Genomic DNA, 23,970 nt, shown 5'->3' with positions numbered 1-23,970 from the left:
AGTAGATCAAGAAACGTTCTGGAATCAGATCGTGACTCCCAGAATCAGAATCGGATCGGATTGTGAGGTGACTAAAGATTCCCACCCCTAGTAAATAAAACTGTGTAGTACACTTATGTGTGTGTGAGTCTGAGGATATGGCATTAATATGATTGATTCTACCACGCACCAACAGGTTTGCCCCATGGGTGAATAACTGTGTGTGTTTCCTCCTGCTGATCTTGGTCCTGTGTGTAGTACATGTGCAGGAGAAGGTGGGGAGCAGCAGTATCTTCTGGCAGTGTACACTGCTGATCACCTCTAAAAGCAGCGCTCAGGGCACTTCCTACATAAAACAAAGCATTTGCACAAACATGAATACGGCCCAATGCAAACGTCTGAGAAGGAAATCACACCGGCTTTATATTACATTTAATCATGCAGCTTTTATTTATTTTTTCTTTTTTTCTTTTCAAGAAATGTATCATATATAGACCAAATAATATTGGTAGAACCAGAGTACTAAATATAGTAAACACGAGAAACACAAAAGCTAGAACAGAGCGTATGTCTGTCAAATAAAGCATAATGGTCAAATGTCTGCTACAAAGCCATATTTTCCATATTTACATATGCAAGGCTTGGTGCTTCTTTTTTTTTCTTTAATAATGGGACACAAGGAGACATTTACAAGCAAAATTATTTAATTTAGTGCACTAGGTTTTTAAATATTTTTTAAAAACCTAACCCTAACTGTATTGAATAATTATGTCCTTTACAGACCTACTTTAAACTGTATAAACTAATATATATGTACTGTAATTGTCACGGGTTGCTACTGTGAGGAGCACGGAACGAGGAAACCAGGAGACCAGGAGTACAAACCAAGGAGTTTATTTCAATCGCGGGGAATCACACGTAGCACGAGGACTAGACATGAACAATACAACCTGACGACGAGTAACTTTAACCGTTGTTCATGTGAACTCAAAGACAGCCTGATGCTTTGTTTATAGACTATTTGTGGGTGGCGTGCCTCTAATGCTTTAAAATAGACACTAATTTGTACCCTCTTCATGGAAAGTGCCAGCAATAGCATAGCACTGAGCGCGTCTCAGTGCGCACATTCCTGTGTCCAGCGGTGGCAGGGCTGCGCGGCACGGCCCCGGATACAGAGGGACTCCAATGAGTCCCAGCCTCTATAAATCTTTATCAGGGCCAGACAGTGCGCCTGTGACCTCATTATGGACTGTAACGAGCATTATCGACACCGTTTGGGTCCGGAATTTATCTCTCTGTACCGCTGGCCTAAGCTCATAAACACACACAATGCCAGGGCTTTACAAAGACCGAGGAGTGTAAGTCAGCCTTTACTGGAACTCCACTGAGCCAGTAAAGCACTATGTCAACCCCTAACTGTGCGACGACCATTCACAAACCCCGCACAAAGAGACGTGCCCTGCTGTTGCCTATTCTTTTGTCTGTGACTAATGATAAAAATCCCATTTATGCGAATGGCCTTTTCTCTTTCGAAAACCGAGATAGCTGCGCTAAAAATAAACATTGATTACATGAAGCATGGCGAGACTCCTGCCGCTCTGAAATGGAAGAAACGGGAGGCTGCACGTAGCATCTCCACTTCCTCTTAGTTTCAAACCATGCTTTTCAACACGTAGTGTTCAAAGACAAGAAAGAGTGAAAATAGCATTCATACAGAGATGCAATACCTAGGGACACCTGCACTTCAGTCCCCCAGGCTGGCGAGAGGTGACCGATGCAAACTATTAGCGTTCTCCTGCCCCTTTGGTCCTGACGGGATGACCTCATCACCATGGAAACACTTTTTACGGCTCTAAAAGGAGCGCTTTTTGTACCTGTAATTGCCCCGTGTGCATGCGCCCCAAAGCACACACAAACACAGATTTACACTTGCACACTTGCATCATTATTCACGTTCAGCTGCTTTCTCTCACACATTCACATAACACTGTCTTAATATAGAAAAATCACTCTCCTTGCCGTGAGTTTTCCACCGCATTTTCCCCAAATGAGCTCTTACATGCATGTCTAGCAAGACACAACATCTGTGAAGCTACGGCTGAGTTTGAATAATTGAGAGAAGCAAGGAATGATGTTTGTTAGGAAATGTGTTTTTGCAAAATCTGCAGTTGATAATAAAAAAAACCCTTGTGAATCAAGCAAAATTTCAAGTAGAATTTTTATTTTTGCTAATAAATGGAAATTCTATTGCAATTTGTCAATGCGATTTGTCATTAAATGAAGAAATACACTCTTAAAAATAAAGGTTCTTTATTGGCATCAATGGCTCTACGAAGAACAAATTCAAATGCAAAAAAGGTTCTTTGTAGTCAAAAAAGGTTCTTTAGTTTTTTCAAATGTTCTTCAAAATGGCTCTTTTAGGAACTGTTCAGTGAAAGGTTCTTTTGGGAACCAAAAATGGTTATTCTATGGCATCACTGCAAAAACACCCTTTTGGAACCTTTATTTTTAAGAGTGTAGTTCACCCAAAAATGAAAATGTCATAATTTACCCACCCTTAAGTTGTTCCAAAGCTTTATTAATTTCTTTCTTCTGCTGAACATAATAGAAGATATTTTGAAGAATGTTGGTAACAATTTTTGGTAGCTATTGACCGTCATATTGGAAAAAAAATACTATTGAAGTCAATGGCTACCGTCAACTGTTTGATTACCAACATTCTTCAAAATATCTTCTTTTGTGCTCTACAGAAGAAAGACATTCATATAAATTTAGAACAACTTGAGGGTTAGTAAATTATGACAATTTTCATTTTTGGGTGAACTATCCCTTTAAATTTGAAGGGATTGCTCCTTGCGGTGACCCTCGGGTCAATGCTTACAAACAGAAGAATGACTGCAAGTCATACAGCGATCTGTCAGGGTCATTTGTCCCACAGGTCGAGTCTTTTTGTACAAATTTGTTTTTCGGGGAGGCTTTGATTGACAGCTCTTTTCTAAGGGCAAAAATAGAAATAGAAAGAAGCCCAATTATGACCTCACTGTGTCTGAGTAACCAGAAGTGTCAACTGAAGAATGTGAACCACATGTCCCCGCAAGATTTCTGAGCCAAATAGTACACTTTAAAACAAAAGTATTTTTGATAATTATGTTTAATTAAGCACAATTATAGCAGTTAAAAATGTGTTTTCTAAAATGTTATGGCTGTAATCACTTTAATGTCTAAATTTGGTTAGTGCAATCAAGTCTTTCATCATCTAGCAACCCTTTGATGGTCCAAACTTGTATAACCAAATACAAAATTATTTAATATATATTTAATAATATTAATTAATAGTATTCATATTAATAATACTATTATTTTAGAATAAAATAAAATAATTTATAAAATGTATAAATAAATAAATATGTATTGTATACTTTTATTTTTATATAAGCAACCATTTTTTTAGACAGTTTTTTTTTTAAAGAAATTAATAGCCTACTTGTTTTCAGCAACGACACACTAAATTGATCAAAAGTGACAGGAAAGACATTTATAAAAGTTTTATATTCCAAATAAATGCTGTTCTTTTGAATTTTCTATTCACCAAAGAATGTTTCCACATAAAGATTAAGCATCACAATCATTTTTTAACATTCATAACAATAAAAAAATGTTTGAGCAAATCAGCATATTAGAATGATTTCTGAAGGATCGTGTGACACTGAAGACTGGAGTAATGATGCTGAAAATTCAGCTTTTCCATCCCAGGCAAAAATTATATTTTAAAATGTTAAAATAGAACATTATAATAACATTTCATAACATTACTGTTTTACTGTACTATTCAGCAAATAAATGCAGCCTTGGTGAGCATAAGAAATTACTTTTAAAAACATTAAAAAATCTAATAGACTCCAAAACTTTTGAACAGTATTGTATATAGAAAATATATTTTATAAGGTCAGAAATTAAACCTGGGTCTCCTTACATGCAAATAAAAAAATATAACAACAATTTACAGCTCTTAATTACACTTAGTGAACAAAATGAGGTAAAACTGACAACCCTGTAAGTAACCTTTTAATCCAGACAGAACATGTAACCAGTGCCAAGTCGACTTTTAAAATTCATTAAAACCATGGGATTAGATCTCCTGTCTTTTTCTACTTTCATTGGATGCAGGGAGCTAGAACCTTGAGTTAAACAAATCAATAAGCACTCTATAAAGTTTCTCCCTAGACAGACTGACAAACCTCAGTAGAGAATCATTCATAACGGCTTTAAAATTCTCAAACACAAACCATGATTTGACACATACGCTTCATTAGCCGAGAAAGCGATTTATTACACCGAGAGTCTTACAACGCACAGAGTTATGCCTGATATGAAACATATCCCTATAAAGCCAGTTGCGCGATCGGTCACGGCACCCTCACGTGCAAGCCTGTGTGTGGGCTAAAACGTAAGCGTGTCTGTGTATTCGGCCGCGCCTCATTCACTCTGCAGCCGAGTCCTGCCGTGTAATTGGAAAGCACCCATCTCTACACAGCCTGGCACTCTGCCCACGGCCCATATAATTGAAAGTGTGCTGTGTGTCGTAAGTCCAGCATGGCTGTGGAACACAGGCCTCTCACAGCAGCTGTTCGTCTGCCTGCCTTGTCCGTAATGACAAAGCACTGTGGACCTGGACCGTGTGGAGGCCATCCCTCTGCCTTTTGATATGTGGACTCATAAAGTCAGCAGTCTAGAGTCATATATATAGTTCGGCCGTATGTACACACATTACATATTTATGTATAAAGATAATGGCTCTTCATAACACTGTACATATTAAACAGATCATAGAAACAGGGCACACAAAGTGATTTACATTTATTTACATTTACATTTAGTCATTTAGCAGACGCTTTTATCCAAAGCAACTTACAAATGAAAAAGTGATGTAACTGATCAAAAGCCCGAACTCTTTGATTACAAACAAAGGTTAATTACATGACATGTAGATTAAGCGAATTAGCCCCTTTTAGGAATTTTTGCATTAAAAAAAAGAAAGAAAGAAGGAAAGATAATTCAAAGGCATTACTTGATATAAAATATAAGATTCTGCTTCTAGAATTTTTTTTTTCCACTTTCCAATCAAGTTTGCTATATTTTTAATTGTTATGATGTGTGCACACCAAAAGTGAACTTACTGTAATTATTTGTGCGAGTAGATTACACACAAGTCAATGCAAAGATGAGAATAGCAACGCGTTTGCCACAAACGTGCGATATTGGCCTCAATCGCGTCTTCCACGCAAGTTGAAAAATTTAAACTCGAGCAGAAAATTTGCAGAGCTTATTGACATGTCTGGTTGTATCAGAAAATGTTTTTTTTATTGTTTTTATGTTTTTATGCATGCAAGTGATGCGAAAAACATTCCACGGGTAATCTAGAGCGAGTGCAAATGCAATGCAAATATTCGCTTCACTTTTGGTGTGAACACATCATAACATTGTATTTTTGTTTTTCAGCATTTCATTTCAAAAGTGCCATATTTTTAGGATGCTGTTTGATTTTTTCTAGGTTATATATTTTACCACATTTTTATATTTATTGCATTAAATTACAGGAATAGTTCAACCAAAAATGAAAATTTGCTGAAAATTTACATCAAATTGGATGTGTTATGTAATTTTGGTTAGAAGTGATGGTTTAAAGTTAAAAATGTCTTAATGCCTAAATGTCTTTTCACTTCACAAAACATGAAGTGATGGATTGGATTATTGTGATGTTTTTATCAGCTGTTTGGACTCTCATTCTGACCGCACCCATTCACTGCAGAGGATCCATTGGTGAGAAAGTGATGTAATGCTAAATTTCTCCAAATCTTTTCTGATGGAAAAAACAAACACATCTACATCATCTTAGATGACCTGGAGTAAATGTTCAACAAATGTTCATTTTTGGATGACCTTCAAAATTTTAATTTGACAGTCCTACAGGTAAATCAATGATTAACGATTAGTAATAAAACAACAAGGGTTGAATGCGGCTGCACAGGGACTGAGGTCAAAGTTCAAACCCCACATTCTACATTTATTACAGTGCCTCTATTTATTGAGCGAAGGACACTTGGGATCGCGGCAGGCCACTGAGGAAATCCGTCCGTCATTCTGCATGTTATGAGATAAAACCATAGTTGCCGAGGCCATTTATCAATGTAGCATGATTATTTAGGAGTACAATTTGTGGGATCTTCAAAAGAACAAATGAATTCATATCGCTCATTAAAATGACTGACAGCACTGACCACAGAATGGATTACGAAACATCTGCGTTTACCACTGCAGAACATGTAAGAGAAATTATAAATAACAGAGCAATACTTTATTAAACAAGAGACAGATGATGCCATAATATGCTTATATTTATTATTGCCTATGCAGCATTATATCAGACATGATTACCGTGCAGAATAGACACCTGGTTGCTTTGTGTACAGGACGATGCAGCAAATCAAGCGTCTCCCCTGATAGCTTATCTAGCCAACTTTGAGCATAGGCTATAAATGACCATTCTCCCAAGGTCTATTTAAACTAATCTAGTGTATTATAAGTCATAATAAGCTAAGATGATAATTAGCAACTGAAGTGCTGTGAAGACCCCAGAGGAATATCCCTGCCTGGCCTTATAATATCCAGAGGGTGTGTATTTACTGTATAAATGTCTTGATCAATAAAGCCAAAGCTCAGCTAAAAGACAACTTGGGGGATGGACTGAAATCACTATATTTTAATGTCCTTATTTGGGACATTAAAATATAACATTTGGGAGTTTAGGCTATTTCACATTTAAGCAATATGGTTTTGCTTTTCTATAACAGTTCAATAAACACAAAGCTAACGATGAGCGAGGCCAATTACACCAAGGATGATAACTATAAAGTTCTTAAAGGGGTCATATGATGCGATTTCAAGTTTTCCTTTCTCTTTGGAGTGTTACAAGCTGATTGTGCATAGATAAGATCCCTGAAGTTGCAAAGACTAAAGTCTCAAAACCAAAGAGATATTCTTTATCAAAGTTAAGACTCTGCCACGCCCCCCTAAAACGGCTCGTTCTAACACGCCCCACATATCTACCTCACTATGTGAAAATATTAGCATAATGCCGCCCAAATGTGCACGCAAAGAAAGAAGGCATGGTGTCAGTAACCGCAGTTAGTGTTGAAGCAGCATGTCAGGGAGACGCTGTGTGTTTCTAGACGAAAGCAAAAGCACTTTATTTGGCCTACCAGAAGTAGATGCATTTAGGAATCTTTAAGATCACTTACAACAGAACAGCAATGCATTTTATGGAAGACCGTTTCGTGAACCTAGGAGAGGAGGTAATTCTGACTTTGCTATGACAATCTGGCACTTCTGAATCAGCTACTGTTTTGTTATTAGCTTAAGTATTTGCTATTGACTGTTCAAATGCGGAGTTTTGCGCATAATGTGTGTGTGTGTGTGTGTGTGTGTGTGAGAGAGAGAGAGAGAGACAGGGTCACATCACAGTGGAGTCAGCTGTCTTAACCGTGGCTTGTGTACTGCAAACACATACCAGCTTCATCACTGTGTCTGTCACGCGACTCTGTTCCCCTTTCGGGCTCTGTCTTTACATTTATTTTGAAAGATGAAGCTCGCGATTATGGTAAGGGGCGTTACATTTCCGACGAGTGCTTGCGGTGTTCGGCCAATCACAATGCACTGGGTCAGCTGGCCAATCAGAGCAGACTGCGCTTGTCGGAAGGAGGGACTTTGTAGAAAACGAAGCGTTTGAGAGAGGCGGGGCATAGAGGACCTACAATAATGTACAGTATTTGAAAAATAATGTGTTTTTTGAACATTAAAGCATGTCAACATATTCTGTTACACCAAATACACAAAATAATGATCTTTAAAAAAGCATCACATGACCCCTTTAATAATCATTCAAATTCTATGGGAATAGGGAAGTTGACCACAGTTATAACAATAATGACACAGAGGAACAATATTGTTTGAATCATTTTCAGGAAGATGTTTTTCCAGCTAATGAATGATAAAAAACATTGACAGCCAATCAGAATTCACCCGACTTTAAAGAGCTCATGTATTTAAAGTGGCAGTTAACAAAACTACAGCATGCGCTTAGAATACACAGAAAATTATTGTGTGTTTGTTATGAGCAGCACACAGTAATTGTGTTTGGATCCTGAATGAATCAATGTTTAGAATGAATTGTTTCAGCAAATGATTCAATGGCTCACTCATAAAGACAGTCCATGCATCCAAATATGCCTACTACTATATAGTAGGCAAAAAAACAGTATGTGAAAAGAGTAGCATTTCCGAATTTATAAAACAGTATGCGAAAATCTAAGTAATAAAATAATGAAACACATTACAGGCAACAGAACAAGTCAATTGCACTGCAAAACATAACACATTTATTTTCACGTCATTTTTTGTCCCATTCATTTCTATATCAAACATCGAAATTTCAGATTCAGTTCCACATTTTCATACGGCTGTCGTTCCAACTTGTCAATGTCTACTTAGCAGCATGAAAAATAAATTTTATTCAAATTAGGAGGGTTATATATAGGAAATGAGCAAAGAGCGCTCCCTTTATAATCAATTTCAGTTCACACACAGCACAAGCTCACTGCCTGAGTAAAAACTCCCATTACAATTAGGGATGTAACGATTCACTCAACTCACGATTCGATTTGATTCGATTCGATTCGATTCACGATTCAATTTTCTCACAATTTTTTTCTAACAAAATTAGATTTAAGACAAATTATACAGTAAATTTAAATGTGTCCTTTTATTATTGCTTGGACAAAATGCTGCACGTTTCTTTGTGAAATTGAAATATAACAAAACTAAATCGAAAATTTAAAACAAACCCAAAAATCAAATAAGTAACACACAAAAATGAAATCTCTTCATATAAACAAACTAAGGCTTTGTCTGTGCTCTTTCCATTTAAAACTAGAGGCAACCACTGCATTTTAGTCATTATCCAAACAAAGATGCTACATACATGCAACATGAGCAGTTTTTAATCTAAATTAGATTGTATAATTTCGAAATTTGAAGCAAAAACAGAATGGTCTGACTTCAGTTTTGTGAAACTATAGGCTATATAAAAAATATCTGCAAATTATAAGTATTATAAGTATAAGTATAATAAGATGCAAATTCACTCTCTGACAGCAGGTGGTGCTTATGGATCAGGCAATATAGCGTTTCCTTGGTTACCGCTGTGAACAAAGCAGTGCTACACTTATGAACTTTAATACTGTTCATAGGCAAGATGAAAAGAAAATACCATCTAAACTTTTCTAAAGACAGTCCAGTTTTGTGAAACTATAGGCTATATAAAAAATATCTGCAAATTATAAGTATTATAAGTATAAGTATAATAAGATGCAAATTCACTCTCTGACAGCAGGTGGTGCTTATGGATCAGGCAATATAGCGTTTCCTTGGTTACCGCTGTGAACAAAGCAATGCTACAATTATGAACTTTAATACTGTTCATAGGCAAGATGAAAAGAAAATACCATCTAAACATTTCTAAAGACAGTCAGTTCCCCTCAGAGATACAATCATATAAACTCCTACCCCTAATTGTATCGCAATTTGTTTAGCATCTCAATCGATTTGAATCGTCACATATTTTAATCAATTTTCAATAGGCATGCGGTGTATCGTTACATCCCTAGTTACAATAAAACAATCTGCTTATATTGCAAAATTCATCTCTTATTTATTGTCTATTGTGTTCATAATTTGTTAGTAATAGCAAAAAGATAGCTCAAGCTGATCAAACTTGAGCAGATTCTGACTTAAAAGCCTCTGATTGGCCATTACGTTCACATGCTCAAAAAACATGCATGTGATTGGCTACAATTATCAATCCTGCAAAAAAAGAAACCTTTGAAACAGAAAAATCTGATGCTCTTCACGAAGCACTCACACAAATACAGGAACATTTGAAAGTATCCGACTATTAGCGAGTACTGGATCGACCTGGTACTCCATACAAATAATACCATGGAAAGGTTGGTATTGTTATGTTTTTAAAATGTACTGACTTAGTACCGAAGTACCAGTACTTTTGAAAACACAGACAGTATGCAATTTTAGACACAGCTAGTCCTGACCAAATATGCGTTTTTGAATGATTCATTGACTCACTCACACAGACATTGGCTTGTCACCACCTACTAACAATGGAACCACAGAAAGAGTCACTAAAAAAACCCACCACTCAAACACTGACTTGACAGTCACTCTGTAACATGCAAAAACAGATGACCTGAATGACATAAACAGTGAAAGTCCTAGTGCTGTTGGACTACATTAGTGCTCTTGAAAAGCAGCTCAACCAATCAGATTCAAGGACTGGAACAGTTGTATAATGATTCTTTTTCAGTAGCAATTCAGAAAGTGCCATGTTAAATGACTCACTCAGGGAGCAGACAGGAACAGGAACTTCTGTTCAGCCTGATCTATGAACACGAAACTTCACTAACAGCATCGCTGATCAAATCCCAGCTTGTATCTTTTTTGCGTTGCTTCTTTCAATTAGAAGCTCTGAATTATGTGCCGACCTCTTTGTATCCCCTTTTAAATTACTGTTTCATTGCATCTTCCTGTCTAATTTTAGTGAAGAGCTGTTGCTGCCAAAGAAAAAGAAAAAAAGAGAAACGGCAATGAGGAAGATTGGGGCAGTACACAAGAGAGGCTTCTAGTCTAACTATCTAAGTAATTAACAGTAAGCAACGGAGTTCACACAAGTCGTCCCTCCGTCTACACCTCCCCCATTAGAAGTGTCAGGGAAAGGGTAGTTACATAACCAACTCAACAAGGTGGGATATAATACGGCATAAAAAAGGAATAAATTAAACATTTATTTCCTAAAAAACCACAGAGTGGGTCTTACGCAATCTGGCTAACAATTTAACATTTGATCAGAATATCAAAAATTGTGCCAGCCATAATTGGGGTTAAAATGGATAATAGATGTTTTTCAAAAAAAAAAAAAAAAAAAGATTTGATGTTAAAGGGTATCGAAAAACAATTTTTTTAAAAACACTTTACCTACAATAATGTACAGATTAGACAAAAAAAAATTGGACTTATAAATGTAGCAATGTTGCCTTGGCAAGTAACTGAAATAAATAAGTTTTTAGTTGAAGTACTAAAATTAAAAACTAAAATACTAATAGTATAAAACTCACAAGCACAGATATAAAAATTCAGCACAAAAGCACATAAAATAAAAACAGAAAATAGATTTAATCTTATTCAAAACATCAATAAATATTATAATAGTATATAAATACTAAAATAATACTGTATTCCTAAAGCTGTCACATGAGCATTACGATTTCTCCCATTCAGTTTTCTACATTCTCTCTCTCATAAGTTAATATCACATCCTTGTTTGTTGTTACTCTTTGTTGGTCAAGTTCAAACAGGAAATATTATAATTCCAGTGCACATAACTGAGAAATCCAAACGATGCCTGGAATAATAAACCTGTCTGGTCCTGTACTCTGTGCCATTCCTCACCACCAGGCACTTATTCATCCATTCTCCTGTGTCAGCTCTTTGTTGCATTATCCATCCTTCCATCCATAGCTTTTCATTTCGCTGTCTACACCTCTCCATCATTCTGACTCGCTCGTACGCAGAGGTGGCTGACTGACTCATATCAAGATGGAGGTGTGTAGTGCTGATACAGTCGCTGCAGACGAGGCTGGGGCTACAGGCCATGACCGATCAAACGTTCCGGTCGTGCCATATGGCAACTGACAGACATAACAAACAAATAAAAGCAATCTTACTTCATAGCAAAAATGGCTGCATATAGGCCTGCCGCAATAAACAATATATCGCCTTATCGCGCAATATATGTACATGACCTCAATTATTTTTGGTGACGCAATATATCGCCCATTATATTTACTTAAAAATTAATGTCACCATGTTTTGTACATTCCACTTACGCCTGTGTCTTTTGCAGCTTCTCGTACATAACGTGGTGTAGTCATGAGGTGCTAGTTCAAATATAAAAAAAGCTTCTACAAAAAAAAGTTTCATATGCAGATATGGCCTTGTTTAGGGATCTGTGCCTTTGTGCACATGGACGATTTCTGGGGCAATATATCGCACAACAACATGTTGTTATCGTGACAGGCCTAGCTGCATATGTCATGTTGTTCTCTCATTACCCAAGAAATGTGATTCAGTTATAAAAATAACCAGAGATGATGCATATATCTTACTTATCAATTGCTGCTATCTGAAGCACGGGGCAAATCGGGACAGCTGGGGATGAGGAGATCATATTCACTTCCCAGTCCTCTGAAGAATAGCGACACAAATGGAAATAAGCCAGCAGAGTCCATATTTTGTAGAAATACTTTGTTTGACTCCATCTTGTTTAAAGCCATCATCAGTCATGGCAAATGTATTCATAATCAGGATGATTCTTAATTGCATTGATGAGAATCCAGAGACCTCATCAAACTTGATTTTACCAATCTCATTGTACTGATTCTGCCAAGTTTCCTTCTGTAACATTCAACACTATACTTAGAAACATCACATTAGCGACTTTTGTCCTGCAAAACCAACACAAAACTCTTATAATGCGTTATTTAGGATTCCATTACTTATAAAGGCCTCATTTTTAACGTAAGTGTGGGTACATTTTTAATTTAAATGCGCAAGGCTTCCAGTCATTTTAGCGGTACGAAAACAGTCTGCTTGATGATGCAAATTGGTATTTGCTATCATATTACTTTTATTTATTATTATAATCATAAACACACTGGTTTATAGCGCAAAGTTTTACCATCTGCTGCACTTTGCTAGTTATTTACCCATAGCAGCTAATGAATCGTAAGTCTTGTACATTTAAAGAAAATAGCTTACTGTGGTGAAAAATAAGGTAGATAATGATAACAAGACATTTTTTTTCTAGGTAATTAATGATAAAAACATGACTTTAAAGAGCTTGAGCATTTAAAACAGCAGATGATAATACTATTCATAACATTATTGTGTGTTGGTGTGGACGCTAATATATTTATCTTTATAGTTTTGTTCTCGGTGCAAACAGGCCTTCTTTATTTATTCGTTATTTGCTAAAATTCTTCCCCTCCACAGAAGCTCTAAAATCTCTTTCCTACTTAGTGAAACACTGAAAAGTTGCCATCTTAAAGGGACATTTTTTTCATTATTTACTTAACCTCATGTGGTTCCACAATACAATGGAAGTCAATGGTCACCACAATTGTTACCAACATTCCTCAAAACAACTTCTTTTATGTTCCACAGAAGAAGAAAAAAGTCATACAGGTTTGAAACAACATGAGGGTGAGTAAATAATGACAGAATGTTCAGTTTTGAGTGAACTATGCCTTTAAGAAGTACTACCATTGGCCCTTGACAAAAATATCTATACTTGTTTATCAGTAACATACATATAATAAAATAGACTGAGCAATTTCCAAGCAAATTTATACATTTAAAGAGGTGATAATATCCAAAAAAATGTTAAGGTTTTTCTCCTACTGAACTGGGAATGCATAAGAGTGACGTTATAGTGGTCCAGCATAAAATATTTCCTTCATGAGTCTACCCTGACCCCTCCTAACATCCACAACCACGTGCAAGGGGACCGTGCATCTGTGTTTCCCCTGTAGCGTCAGTCTGATCCGCTGGCAAAAATCATTAAAGGAGGCTGACAAAGCACTGGACCTGCCAGAGGAGAGTTGACGGACAGCCACCCCGTTCCCTGCATCAACCCATCCCTGCCTGCCTGACGTCCTTGTGCGTGGGTCTAAGGTGATCCATCATTCCAGCCCCACCATGTTTCTGAAGCACAGCTTGAAGGACAGAGGAAGGTGCCATAGGTACGAATCCCACGGGGAGAGAAAGGGACTTTGAAAGAGGTTCAGAGGGTTTCAAATCTATCGGCTCTACCTGGCCTCGACGGAGACAGCTGCTCAGTGAAGCGAACACTTTGAGGCGCATACAAAGGCTCTAATCTGTGGAGATATTGGTACAGCACTAAGATAGATGCAGCAGAGCCCACTGAAAAGAATCCATAGAAAATATCTGGCCTCGGCAAACACACTAGTTAACAGATTTCTCAAGAGTGCTTTGGGGAACAACCAAGCTTTTTTTAATCATGGGGAAAATTGAATTTGGATTAAAAAAATGACTGCTCTGTGAGAGCCGAACAGAAGAAAAAAATTGACCAATAATAGTAAATGTGAAAACATACTGTCCAATTAATTTTGGGGTATCACTGCTGAGAAGTAGTACCTATTTAGAATCTAAACTCATATCTTATACAATACCATTCAAAGGTTTGAGGTAAGTTTTTTGTTTTTGAAAAAAGTATCTTATGCTTACCTGCACTTATTTGATCAAAAACTCAGTAAAATCTGTAATATTGTGAAATACTTCATTTTTAATTTGTGAAAAAATTTGTTTTATATTTTAATACATTTTAAAATAAAATATATTCCTGTGATGGCAAAGCTGAATTTTCAGTATCATTACTCCAGACTTCAGTGTCACATGATCCTTCAGAAATCATTCTAATATGTTGATTTGCAGCTCAAATAACATTTTTGATTTTCAGTGTTGAAAAGAGTTGTGCTGCTTAATATTTTTGTAGAAACTCTATGAATAGGTTTTCCAGGATTCTTTGAAGAATAGAAAATGAAAAAGAACAGCATTTATTTGAAATAGTTTGTAACATTATAAATGTCTTTAGTGTCATTTCTTATTAATTTAATGCATTCTTGCTGAAGAAAAATCTTAAAAACTTACTGACCCCAAACCTTTGAATAGTAGTGTACAGTATATAGAGCTGATAAACCTATTTACTATAGTGAACTACTTTATTAGCATAGTTTGTCTAAATAAATGAGTAATTGATCTAATAAATAATTTAATGATGCATTGTTTCAATTAAGTCTGCATTTTTTTGTAACAAAATATAGTAAAAATCTGCTGTTAATATTTAAATATTTAAAAATATCCTGTTCCATTACATAGCTTCAATACAGTTCGGATTTTCGTTAGTAGTTTGTAGTGTTCTCTGCACTGTCTGGCCATATTAATGTCTTGTTTGAGGAAACCCTGCACCGCTACATACCTCTCCTTCCTCTCCAACATTCCCAATAGCCCAAACAGTCACCTCCATCCCTTCATTATTTACAGATCCTCACCGGAACTCATTCAGATGGACGGCGGAGCCCACTGAAGCAGGAGGATCGAACCAAACCCAAAAATACTGCCCAGGATCCTCAGAGAGCCAGCCGCCCGAGACTTTCAATCACGAGGTGAATCCCAACCACTTAAAGGGTGTCCAGAGCCCTGCCTCCAGGGGAGAGGAGAGGAAATGGCTCAGCAGAGTGCAAAAAGAGACTCTACCACGCATTTACTAAAACATGTCGGCACACTGCAGACTTTTGATGAAGACAGACAAAGAAAGTAATGAATACACAATACAGATATTCTGTAAAACAACAACATGGACAAGGGGTTTCAAACTGGGGTTCAGGGACCCCAAGAAGGCTGCAAGGGGTTACAGATTTGATGTTATTAATTAATTAATTAATTTATTTGTTTGTTTATTTATTATACAGATTTTTCAGTGTAAAAAATGCAAATCAATCAAAAATTAAATCATATTTAACATCATGTTTTCTAAAGACTGGTCTCAAGTCATAAGTGTGATCATAATTATTTCATTCTACTGTCAGCAATAATTTTATGTTTCATTTCAGGTTTATTTCAGGTTCCCTTTGTAATTGTAGGTTTCAACATATCTCCCTGGCATCAAAAAGTTTAAAAACACCTAATGAAGACAAAAGGAGAATTTCCTATTTTGACACAGCTTTAAATTATTGACAAATCTTTGTCAATACACATATCATTCTGTCAATAAAAGGAGAATTGGAGCTGCAAGTAGGAAGCATGACTCTCCATCAAACAACTTGAGATCACTGGAGATTTTCACCCCCTCTTCGCTCTCCCTGCAGATGGCCGCAGGAAACAACTATTGATTCAGGAATTACAGTGAGACTTATGCAAACATTAGACCCACGCATTAATGAGCAAGTTGGAGGAAAGACAGACAGAGAGTTACCATGTTGAAATACTATATGCATGATATAGAAAGAGTGAGACAGAGGGAGGAACTGCGATATGGGATGGATTCTGTTCACAGAGGGATCCAATCTGGAGAAAGAGTCCCCCCCAAGCCCCTGGCTATTTTCGTCACCGCTTGGCTTGTGCGGTTTCTCTATCTTTTTTTCTTTTCGGTTAGCCAAACCCCTTGGAAGAGAAAGCCTTCTGAGAGAATGATGGGGACAGAGGGACATTGTGGCTTTAAACACACACATGGACACAGTCCTATCTGTTTGGCACGTAATCTTCTCTGTTGACAGACCAAACAAAGCAAAGAGACTCTTGCGGTGTTCATAGAGGCCTGATTGAAAGCTTCATACATTTTAAAACCAGATGGAGCAGAACAAAGGCACTGCTGAAGATATTATTTTGCACACTGCTTCCATACAGTTTTACAGCTCCTCCCATTATACCCTCTAACAGTCTGTTCAGAGAATTGTGTCTCTGATCTGAATAGACAAATGAAAGAGTACAATAAATGAAAGAGCATATACTTGCACACTAAACGTGAAGTTCTTTGTCTCTGTACCACCAACGGCACCAAACAAAACTGCACATAATAAGAAAAAGGGCGACTCAAGGGCACTTAGTGGCTGTCAAGGGGGTCTGAAAAATAATGTCTCATAGTTTGGCAAGTAGTCTCAACCCAAACTCATGCCATTGGTTGAGCCAGTCAGGCAGCTTGGAGTGCAGTGGTACAGATATTATCATTTTTTCTAACATCAAGGTCAATGAAAACAAAGCCAGACTAAAAAAAATTACTAGGGAGCCACAGGTTTTAAAATGAAAAACTGAAAAGTCAAATTACATTTTTAGTTTCCAATAGTGAAACCTCACCCAAAAATTACAGTTCTGTCGTTGTTTAATCACCTTCATGTCATACCAAACTAGGGATGGGTGATATATTATCGTTTGCGATATACCGGTAAAAATTCTCCCCACGATAAGAATTATCGCATGCGATTTATCGTGCAGCCCTAAAATATAGTGAAACTGCTGTCTATCCTACTTAAACCCATTCAAACACATTGACAGCGCAGAGTTGTTTGGAACTATTGAGAGCTCCATGAACCACGTGACCGCGTGGTGGCGAGATCAAAGCGTGTCGCAAATCTGTTTCTCAACGGCTCTGCCTTCCTGGAGCATCGTCAGTAGTATTTCTTCTGCTATGGAAATGTGGAGTTTCTGTGCAAGAGCGCCCTCCGGTTTCCAGTATGAATTAAACAGTCTTTACATTACGTGTGTACTCATTAATGCTCACAACACCCTATTTTGGGTAAAAATAGGAAAGATAATACTTTTCTCTAAAGAAACAGGATTCCCTGAATTATTGTCATTGATATCGTTATCGTAATAAATACCAGAAACATCGTGATATATTTTAAATCCCATATCGCCCATCCCTAAAAGGTGAAGTCACATTTACTGTTAATCTGTGAAATTTTGTGAGCAAAATCCAGTAATTTTAATATGAATTCAGACGTTCGGGAGTTTCGTGCGATGTTCGCCCGTCTTCAAGTTGGTCATGCGCTGATGTGAGCTCTGTGTGAGCTCATTTTTATACATTTCAACTAGTGCTGTCAAACAATTAATCGCAATTAATCGCATCCAAAATAAAAGTTTTTGTTTACATAATATATGTGTGTGTACTGTGTATATTTATTATGTCTATATAAATACACACACATACATGTATATATTGAAGAAAAATATGCTATGTTTATATATTAAATGTATTTATCTGTAATATAAATAATATAAATATATACATATGTGTGTATGTAGGCTATATATACATAATAAATATACAGAGCACACACACATATATTATGTAAACAAAAAATTTCATTTTGGATGTGATTAATTGCGATTAATCATTTGACAGCATTAATTTCAACACAATGGATGATGTGCCTTTTTGCATGCAAAATGTCACTAATGTGACTACACCTTTAGACTTGGGTTAAAATGAAATTTAGAAAGATCCAAAACGGTCATAAAGGCATTGTAAAACAAATCCATACGAAATGAGAAATTTTATCCATGTCCTATAAAGAAATATGAGCACTAAGGTGCATCAAAAAATCAAATGCAAGATTTTCACTTAGGCCCTAGCATAAAGTCATTCTACTCAAGTCAGACAGCAAATGTGAAAAATATATTAAAAACCTTTTTTGTTGTTGGATCCTTATTTGTGCTCTGCATTTAACCCATCCTAGTGCACACACACAGCAGTGAGTAGTGAACCTACACCTTGGAGCAAGAGGGGGTTTGGTGCCTTGCCCAAGGACACCTCAGTTGTGGGTAATGAAGGTGAAAGGGAGCGCTGTTCATTCAATCCCTCCACCTACAAGTCCTGCCATGCTGAAAATCAAACCCGCAACCTTTGGGTTACAAGTCTGACTCTCTAACCATTAGGCCACAAGAGGGAGGGATGGAGGGCCAGGGTCATGAGGTTTGTGGAAGTAGTTGACCCAGTAAATATACAATTAAAAATATGAAATTTGGCTACAATGTTTATTACTTGTAATGGCAAGCATCAGATATAAGGTCGAAACAACTTTTCGAAATTTTGGATTTTTGGATGCACCCTAATGAGCACTGTATATGATGAACATTTAATTTATACTTTTTTTTTTTTTTACAAAAACACCTTTTTTGGTTTTTCAAAGTTTTGGTTACCTGGACTTAAATTTGGGTGATTGGGTAACTGAAGTTTTTATGCTGTGCAAGATGTTCACATGTGGTAAAAAAGTCGTAGCAACGTTTTTCAGCTATTAACAGTCCCTCAGTATTTCAGACCTGATATGTCAGACTCAATATTTTGGAAAAAATTGAAAATGTATTATTTTTGTTGTTTCAGATACTTTCAGTAGCTAAAATTTTGGTCCGTCACTAGTTTCCAAATTACAGAACAAATCTAATTAAACAACTAAGTCACAAGCAAGTTCAAATCAGTTTCTTAAATCTTTTTGGTTGGCCATTAGAGAGAAGAATTATTGAGTTAAGGCGATATTTTTGTTTTCAAAAAGTATTCGCAAAAAAAGTATTCTTGTAGCTTCATAAAATTAAGGTTGAACCACTGATGTCACATGAACTATTTTATTGATGTCCTTACTACCTTTCAGGGCCTTGAACGTGGTAGTTGCATTGCTGTCTATGCAGGGTCAGAAATCTTTTGCATTTCATCAAAAATATCTTAATTTGTGTTCTGAAGATGAACGAAAGTCTTACAGGGTTTAGAACGACATGAGGGTGAGTAATTAATGACAGAAATGTCATTTTTGGGTGAACTATCCCTTTAAAAACAACCAATTCGGAGTCATTTGTTCACAAATCCTGAACAACTAGGCCTAGAATTTGAATTGAATTATTTTTTCTTTTTTTCATTTTGTGTCACATTTGTGACCATTTTACACCAAGCCCTGCTCTAGTAGCACAGTATTTCAGATATCGGAGCTATCTAATACAGCATAAGACTCTGGGGCAAGAATAACTGGAAACTACCACAACAAACGTACATATCACAAACTTTTATAAACCATTTAAAAGCACCAATAACACTTCATCCAGCTGCCGTGCTCATATTATAAAGCAGCATTCACTCATGTGGCGCTGCGAGTAAATAGGTTGAGCGTAGCTCTGTGGAGAGGGGCATATGCCCATGTGGCGATGCTATCATGCACACTGATACGACGGTAGGAAACAAACTTGCCTCGGCTATGACTGAATTACACAAAAAGAGGCTTGTATCAGCACTATGCTGCTGAGTTGACATACCCACTGCCGAGAAGCTGAAAACATGGCCACTTGCACGGCTGTCCTAGAGGTCACACAAATCCCTACTATGCAAAATTGCCCCTCACCCCCCCAAAAACACGCATTTGTCATTCCCCGCTTAATTTAACAATCGACTGTGTAAAATAACACTGCAGAACTGAGAGAATGAAGGGAAAGAAACAGGCGGCTGAAAGCAGAAAGATCATTGGGAGCGAATAATCTGTCCTCTACTCATCCTCCCGTGGCAGCGTTGGCTCCCCAGTGAGGAATAAAAGCCATCATGTGCAACACACTGCAAACAGAGCTGCAGACAGCCACAGAGGAAGGAATGGCTGAGAGACGCCGAGGATGTGGCACTCCACATCAGACCGCTGGTAGTCTGACTACTACACAAGCAGGGCTGCCGCTCCTCTGCAGTGATTTACACTGAGCTCAAAATGGCGAGTGACGGACCGGGCGATTAATCTGTTTAACTGAAACCAATTGTTCATACACAGTAATAGGACAGGAACTTATCAGGCTGGCTCGAATTACCACGACGGTGGCGTGTGCGTTTAATCTGCTGAGAAGGTTCAATTGGCTATATAAATTTCTGACAAATTCATCATTATCGCTCAAGGGGCCGACTCTATCATCAGGGACAGGTCTCAGAGTGTGGAGAACACAGCATGTTATGACACCGGATGAGGAGTGTAAGAATTTGTGTAGCGGCGAGGAAGTGTTGACGGGAAGAATAGCGCGTCTGATAACATAAATGTCAAAATAAGGAAAATGAAGATCATATGAAATCGCTTAATGAGAGCGGGAAACAGAAAGTTGTGGGCAGGACATTGGAAGGATTGTCCTTTTTGTTTAAAACAGCCACAATACTTCAGTCACAGCTATAAAACATGATTTACTACTTGGTAGTCGGTGTTCAACAGGGCTCAACAGTAAAGATTTTTTCACAGTTGGTTCAGTAGTTCTGATTTTCACTGGCCTAAAGAATATTTACTTATTTTATGTATTTATTTGCCATAACAACATAATTGTCTGGAATATATATATATATATATATATATATATATATACCTTTTTTGTTTTCTTTATAACATTTTTTGTGAAAAAATAACAAAAAAGCTGAATAGAAATTTACTAGAAAATTTCTAATATATTTCTATATTTTCTAGAAATATTAATATTTTTCATGAACTTAAGTTTTCTTTACAAAACATTTTTGTGACAAAAAGATTTACTAGAAAACTAAATAAAAATACTTGAACAATTCTATTAAATGTAATGAAAATACAAATAAATTTATTAGAAAATTTACTAAAAGATTTTTTTTTTTTTACAAAATGAAAATTTCACAGCATAAACGCTAGTTTAATACATAAATGTAACTGGAAAACAGTAGCATACAGTGCAAAACATCTCTCAGTGACATTCATTCTCTCTAGAGAGCATTTAATTCGACCTGAACTGTGTAGTGCAATATGAGTCATCAAAATATTCCTCCATTTTCCTGGAAGAGAGTGACTGTAAATTTTAAATGTGTGTCTCTGCTTCAATCAGTTGTACACCAGACGGCTTTAAAAGTAACAGAAACGCTGCAAAACTCCAATTTTGATTGCATGGGGTTTATGATGCTGTCTCTGCTAGAAGTTAAAGAAATACATTTCTTGTGTTGCATATTTTCAAACTTTCCACAAAACACAATTGTCTGGGAAGCACAGGTCCTCGTATCACTTCATATCACAGCACAGTAGATAACAAGAAAATAAGGAACACTGTATGCTGTGGTTAGAGCTGAGCATTGAACATTACGTGACAAAGAGAGCAATTGAACTGGGCACAAGGAGGAAGAACCGGAAGTCCAGGCACAACCGTGGCTGATCTTCACTATTACCCTCTGACCCTATGTCAAAAACCACTAAGCATGATGGGAAATGGCAAAAAGACGTTCGGGAAAATATGGTACACCTTTATGCGACATCATCATGGATCTGGCTTGATGGACAATCACCATTCTGGCCCACAGGCCTAAACATGGGACCACAAAGCAGAAACACCAGAAGGGGTTTACAAACAAATTATGGCAGACCAAGACTGTATTACTGCAAAATCTGAACACAAACTCAATTTATGCAATGCCAGCACATATGTCAGCAGAACACAAGCAAATGCATTCAAACATTTACACACATGAACACACAGTGAGAACGCCCTGCTCAGGGCATTGGGGGAAGGGTGCATACACGAATATATTGTACACTACATGCACTTAGCCTGTATTTGTGCCAGCTGAGAGCCGGAGGACAGATTTCACAAAGAGACACCAGCGCTGACTGGATGGGGGCCAGGCAATCCCTATCACAATGCATGGAGGGCCTGTGCTGCCCTAATATGTGTTCAGTTCACATCACAGGTATGATTATCATTGGCTTAAACGGTGTGCTATTCAAATAGGACTTAATCCAAACCAACTCTAGGTCTACCAACAATATCCCCTACTGTACTTTCTCTATTTCTCTGGCTAAAACAGCATTAATGTAAATATCCAGTATGCAGCTTCAGGTTGCACTCACAGGCATTGGTCACAGCGAAGCTGTTGGCAGTCTCAATGTTGTCCACGTGGGGTACCAGGTTAAAGGGGGCCTCAGATGCATTAGGGCTTGTGTTGTGAAGAAAAATGGCCAACCGAAAGGCAGTGTACTCCTGATCTGTGTTCCTGATGAACAGCCCGCCTGCAGGAGAGAGAGAGAGTGTAGCGAGAAAGAAAGAAGAGAGGAGGAGAAGTGAAAGAGAGGGGGAAATAACACATTGCACCAAAAACGTCATATAGAAAACTGGCTATTTGATTAAGAAGAAAAAGAGATATGAGTACAAAAAAAACACATGGTTCAAGGATACTGAAATTCAAGTAACATGCCACATCAGATGAGTCAAGTGCACACTTGCACACTCCAGTGAGCTTTCACAGGCGAATAACCCCATTATGCACATATATGACATCTCTCTCTGGAAGATTCAAATAAAGATTGTGTATTAAAAATTGTGTGTAAAAAAGTACAAATAATAATCTAGTAATTAGATAGACTTACCATATACGATTAAAAAACATAGTTTTGGGATTATGTTTTATATAATCATATTTCCATATGTCCATTTTTACTGTATAATAGGCTACTGTATGTGTATGTGTATGTGTATGTGTATGTGCATGTTTTTTGTTTGTTTTTTTGCTGAAAAAGCAAAGTAGAGAAAGAACTGCCATTATTATTCACGGTTAAAATTCATACTACACATTCACCAAGAAAATGCATGTAGTTTACTTAAAAGTATTGCCAAAATTAGGTCTTCAACGCTACAATGACTAATCGATAATGAAAATACTCGTCAAATTTCATTATTGATCTGCGTCTACTTGTCGTGCACGGAGAAACTCTATTAGTGCAGTAACTTTACAAAAATGCATTTTAATGGAAAAATGCATTTAAAAATAAACAATGGTTGAAGCCACAGAGCAAGCAAACTGCTGAGAGGAAAGCGCACGACCGATCTAATGCACAAAGTGCACTTTATATTAAACGATTCCAAGAGGCTCATAAACACAGGTTGATGTGACAGGTGCTTAGGCAGATGCGTGTGTTGTAACTTAAGAGTTGTTTTCCCAGCGAAAAACTAGCCTTTTCTGGTTATATTATTCTCTGTAGATGTCTGTCTGAATATATAGCGCGTATTTCTGGGTGCTGAGACCTGAGAGCAGTGTTGCCAACTGCTTTCAATTGAAAGTAGCTAAAACTCGTAGCTAAATGTCACTAGATGACATCACAATGGCAAATTCACTGATCTATATAAAGATGAACGTAGATCAGTGGACAAGATGAGAATTTAAATAAGGTTTGTCCAAGAAGTTGCTATATTTGTCCCTGAACTTTTGAAAAAAGTCTCAAAAGGGGCGGGGAAGTCACTAAATCTAGCTACAAAGTAGCTAAATTGGCAACACTG

At 37.0% G+C, this 23,970-nt stretch overlaps 1 protein-coding gene across 1 annotated transcript in view; it reads right to left on the bottom strand.

The window, feature by feature from the left end:
• The window catches only part of LOC107706429 (glutamate receptor 4-like), a 103,268-nt gene that overhangs the window by 74,565 nt on the left and 4,733 nt on the right, over positions 1-23,970 (bottom strand). Inside the window, exon 2 of the mRNA XM_016510140.1 lies at positions 22,548-22,706. Within this exon, the coding sequence (XP_016365626.1) occupies positions 22,548-22,706 (159 nt within the window). The remainder of the gene's footprint in view (positions 1-22,547; positions 22,707-23,970) is intronic.

The sequence above is a fragment of the Sinocyclocheilus rhinocerous genome, unplaced genomic scaffold (genome assembly GCF_001515625.1).
Source record: "Sinocyclocheilus rhinocerous isolate Xijiao unplaced genomic scaffold, SAMN03320098_v1.1 scaffold1405, whole genome shotgun sequence".
Taxonomy (NCBI): Eukaryota; Metazoa; Chordata; class Actinopteri; order Cypriniformes; family Cyprinidae; genus Sinocyclocheilus; species Sinocyclocheilus rhinocerous.
Note: the sequence above shows the minus strand (reverse complement) of the source record. Positions and strands in the feature narration are given on the sequence as shown.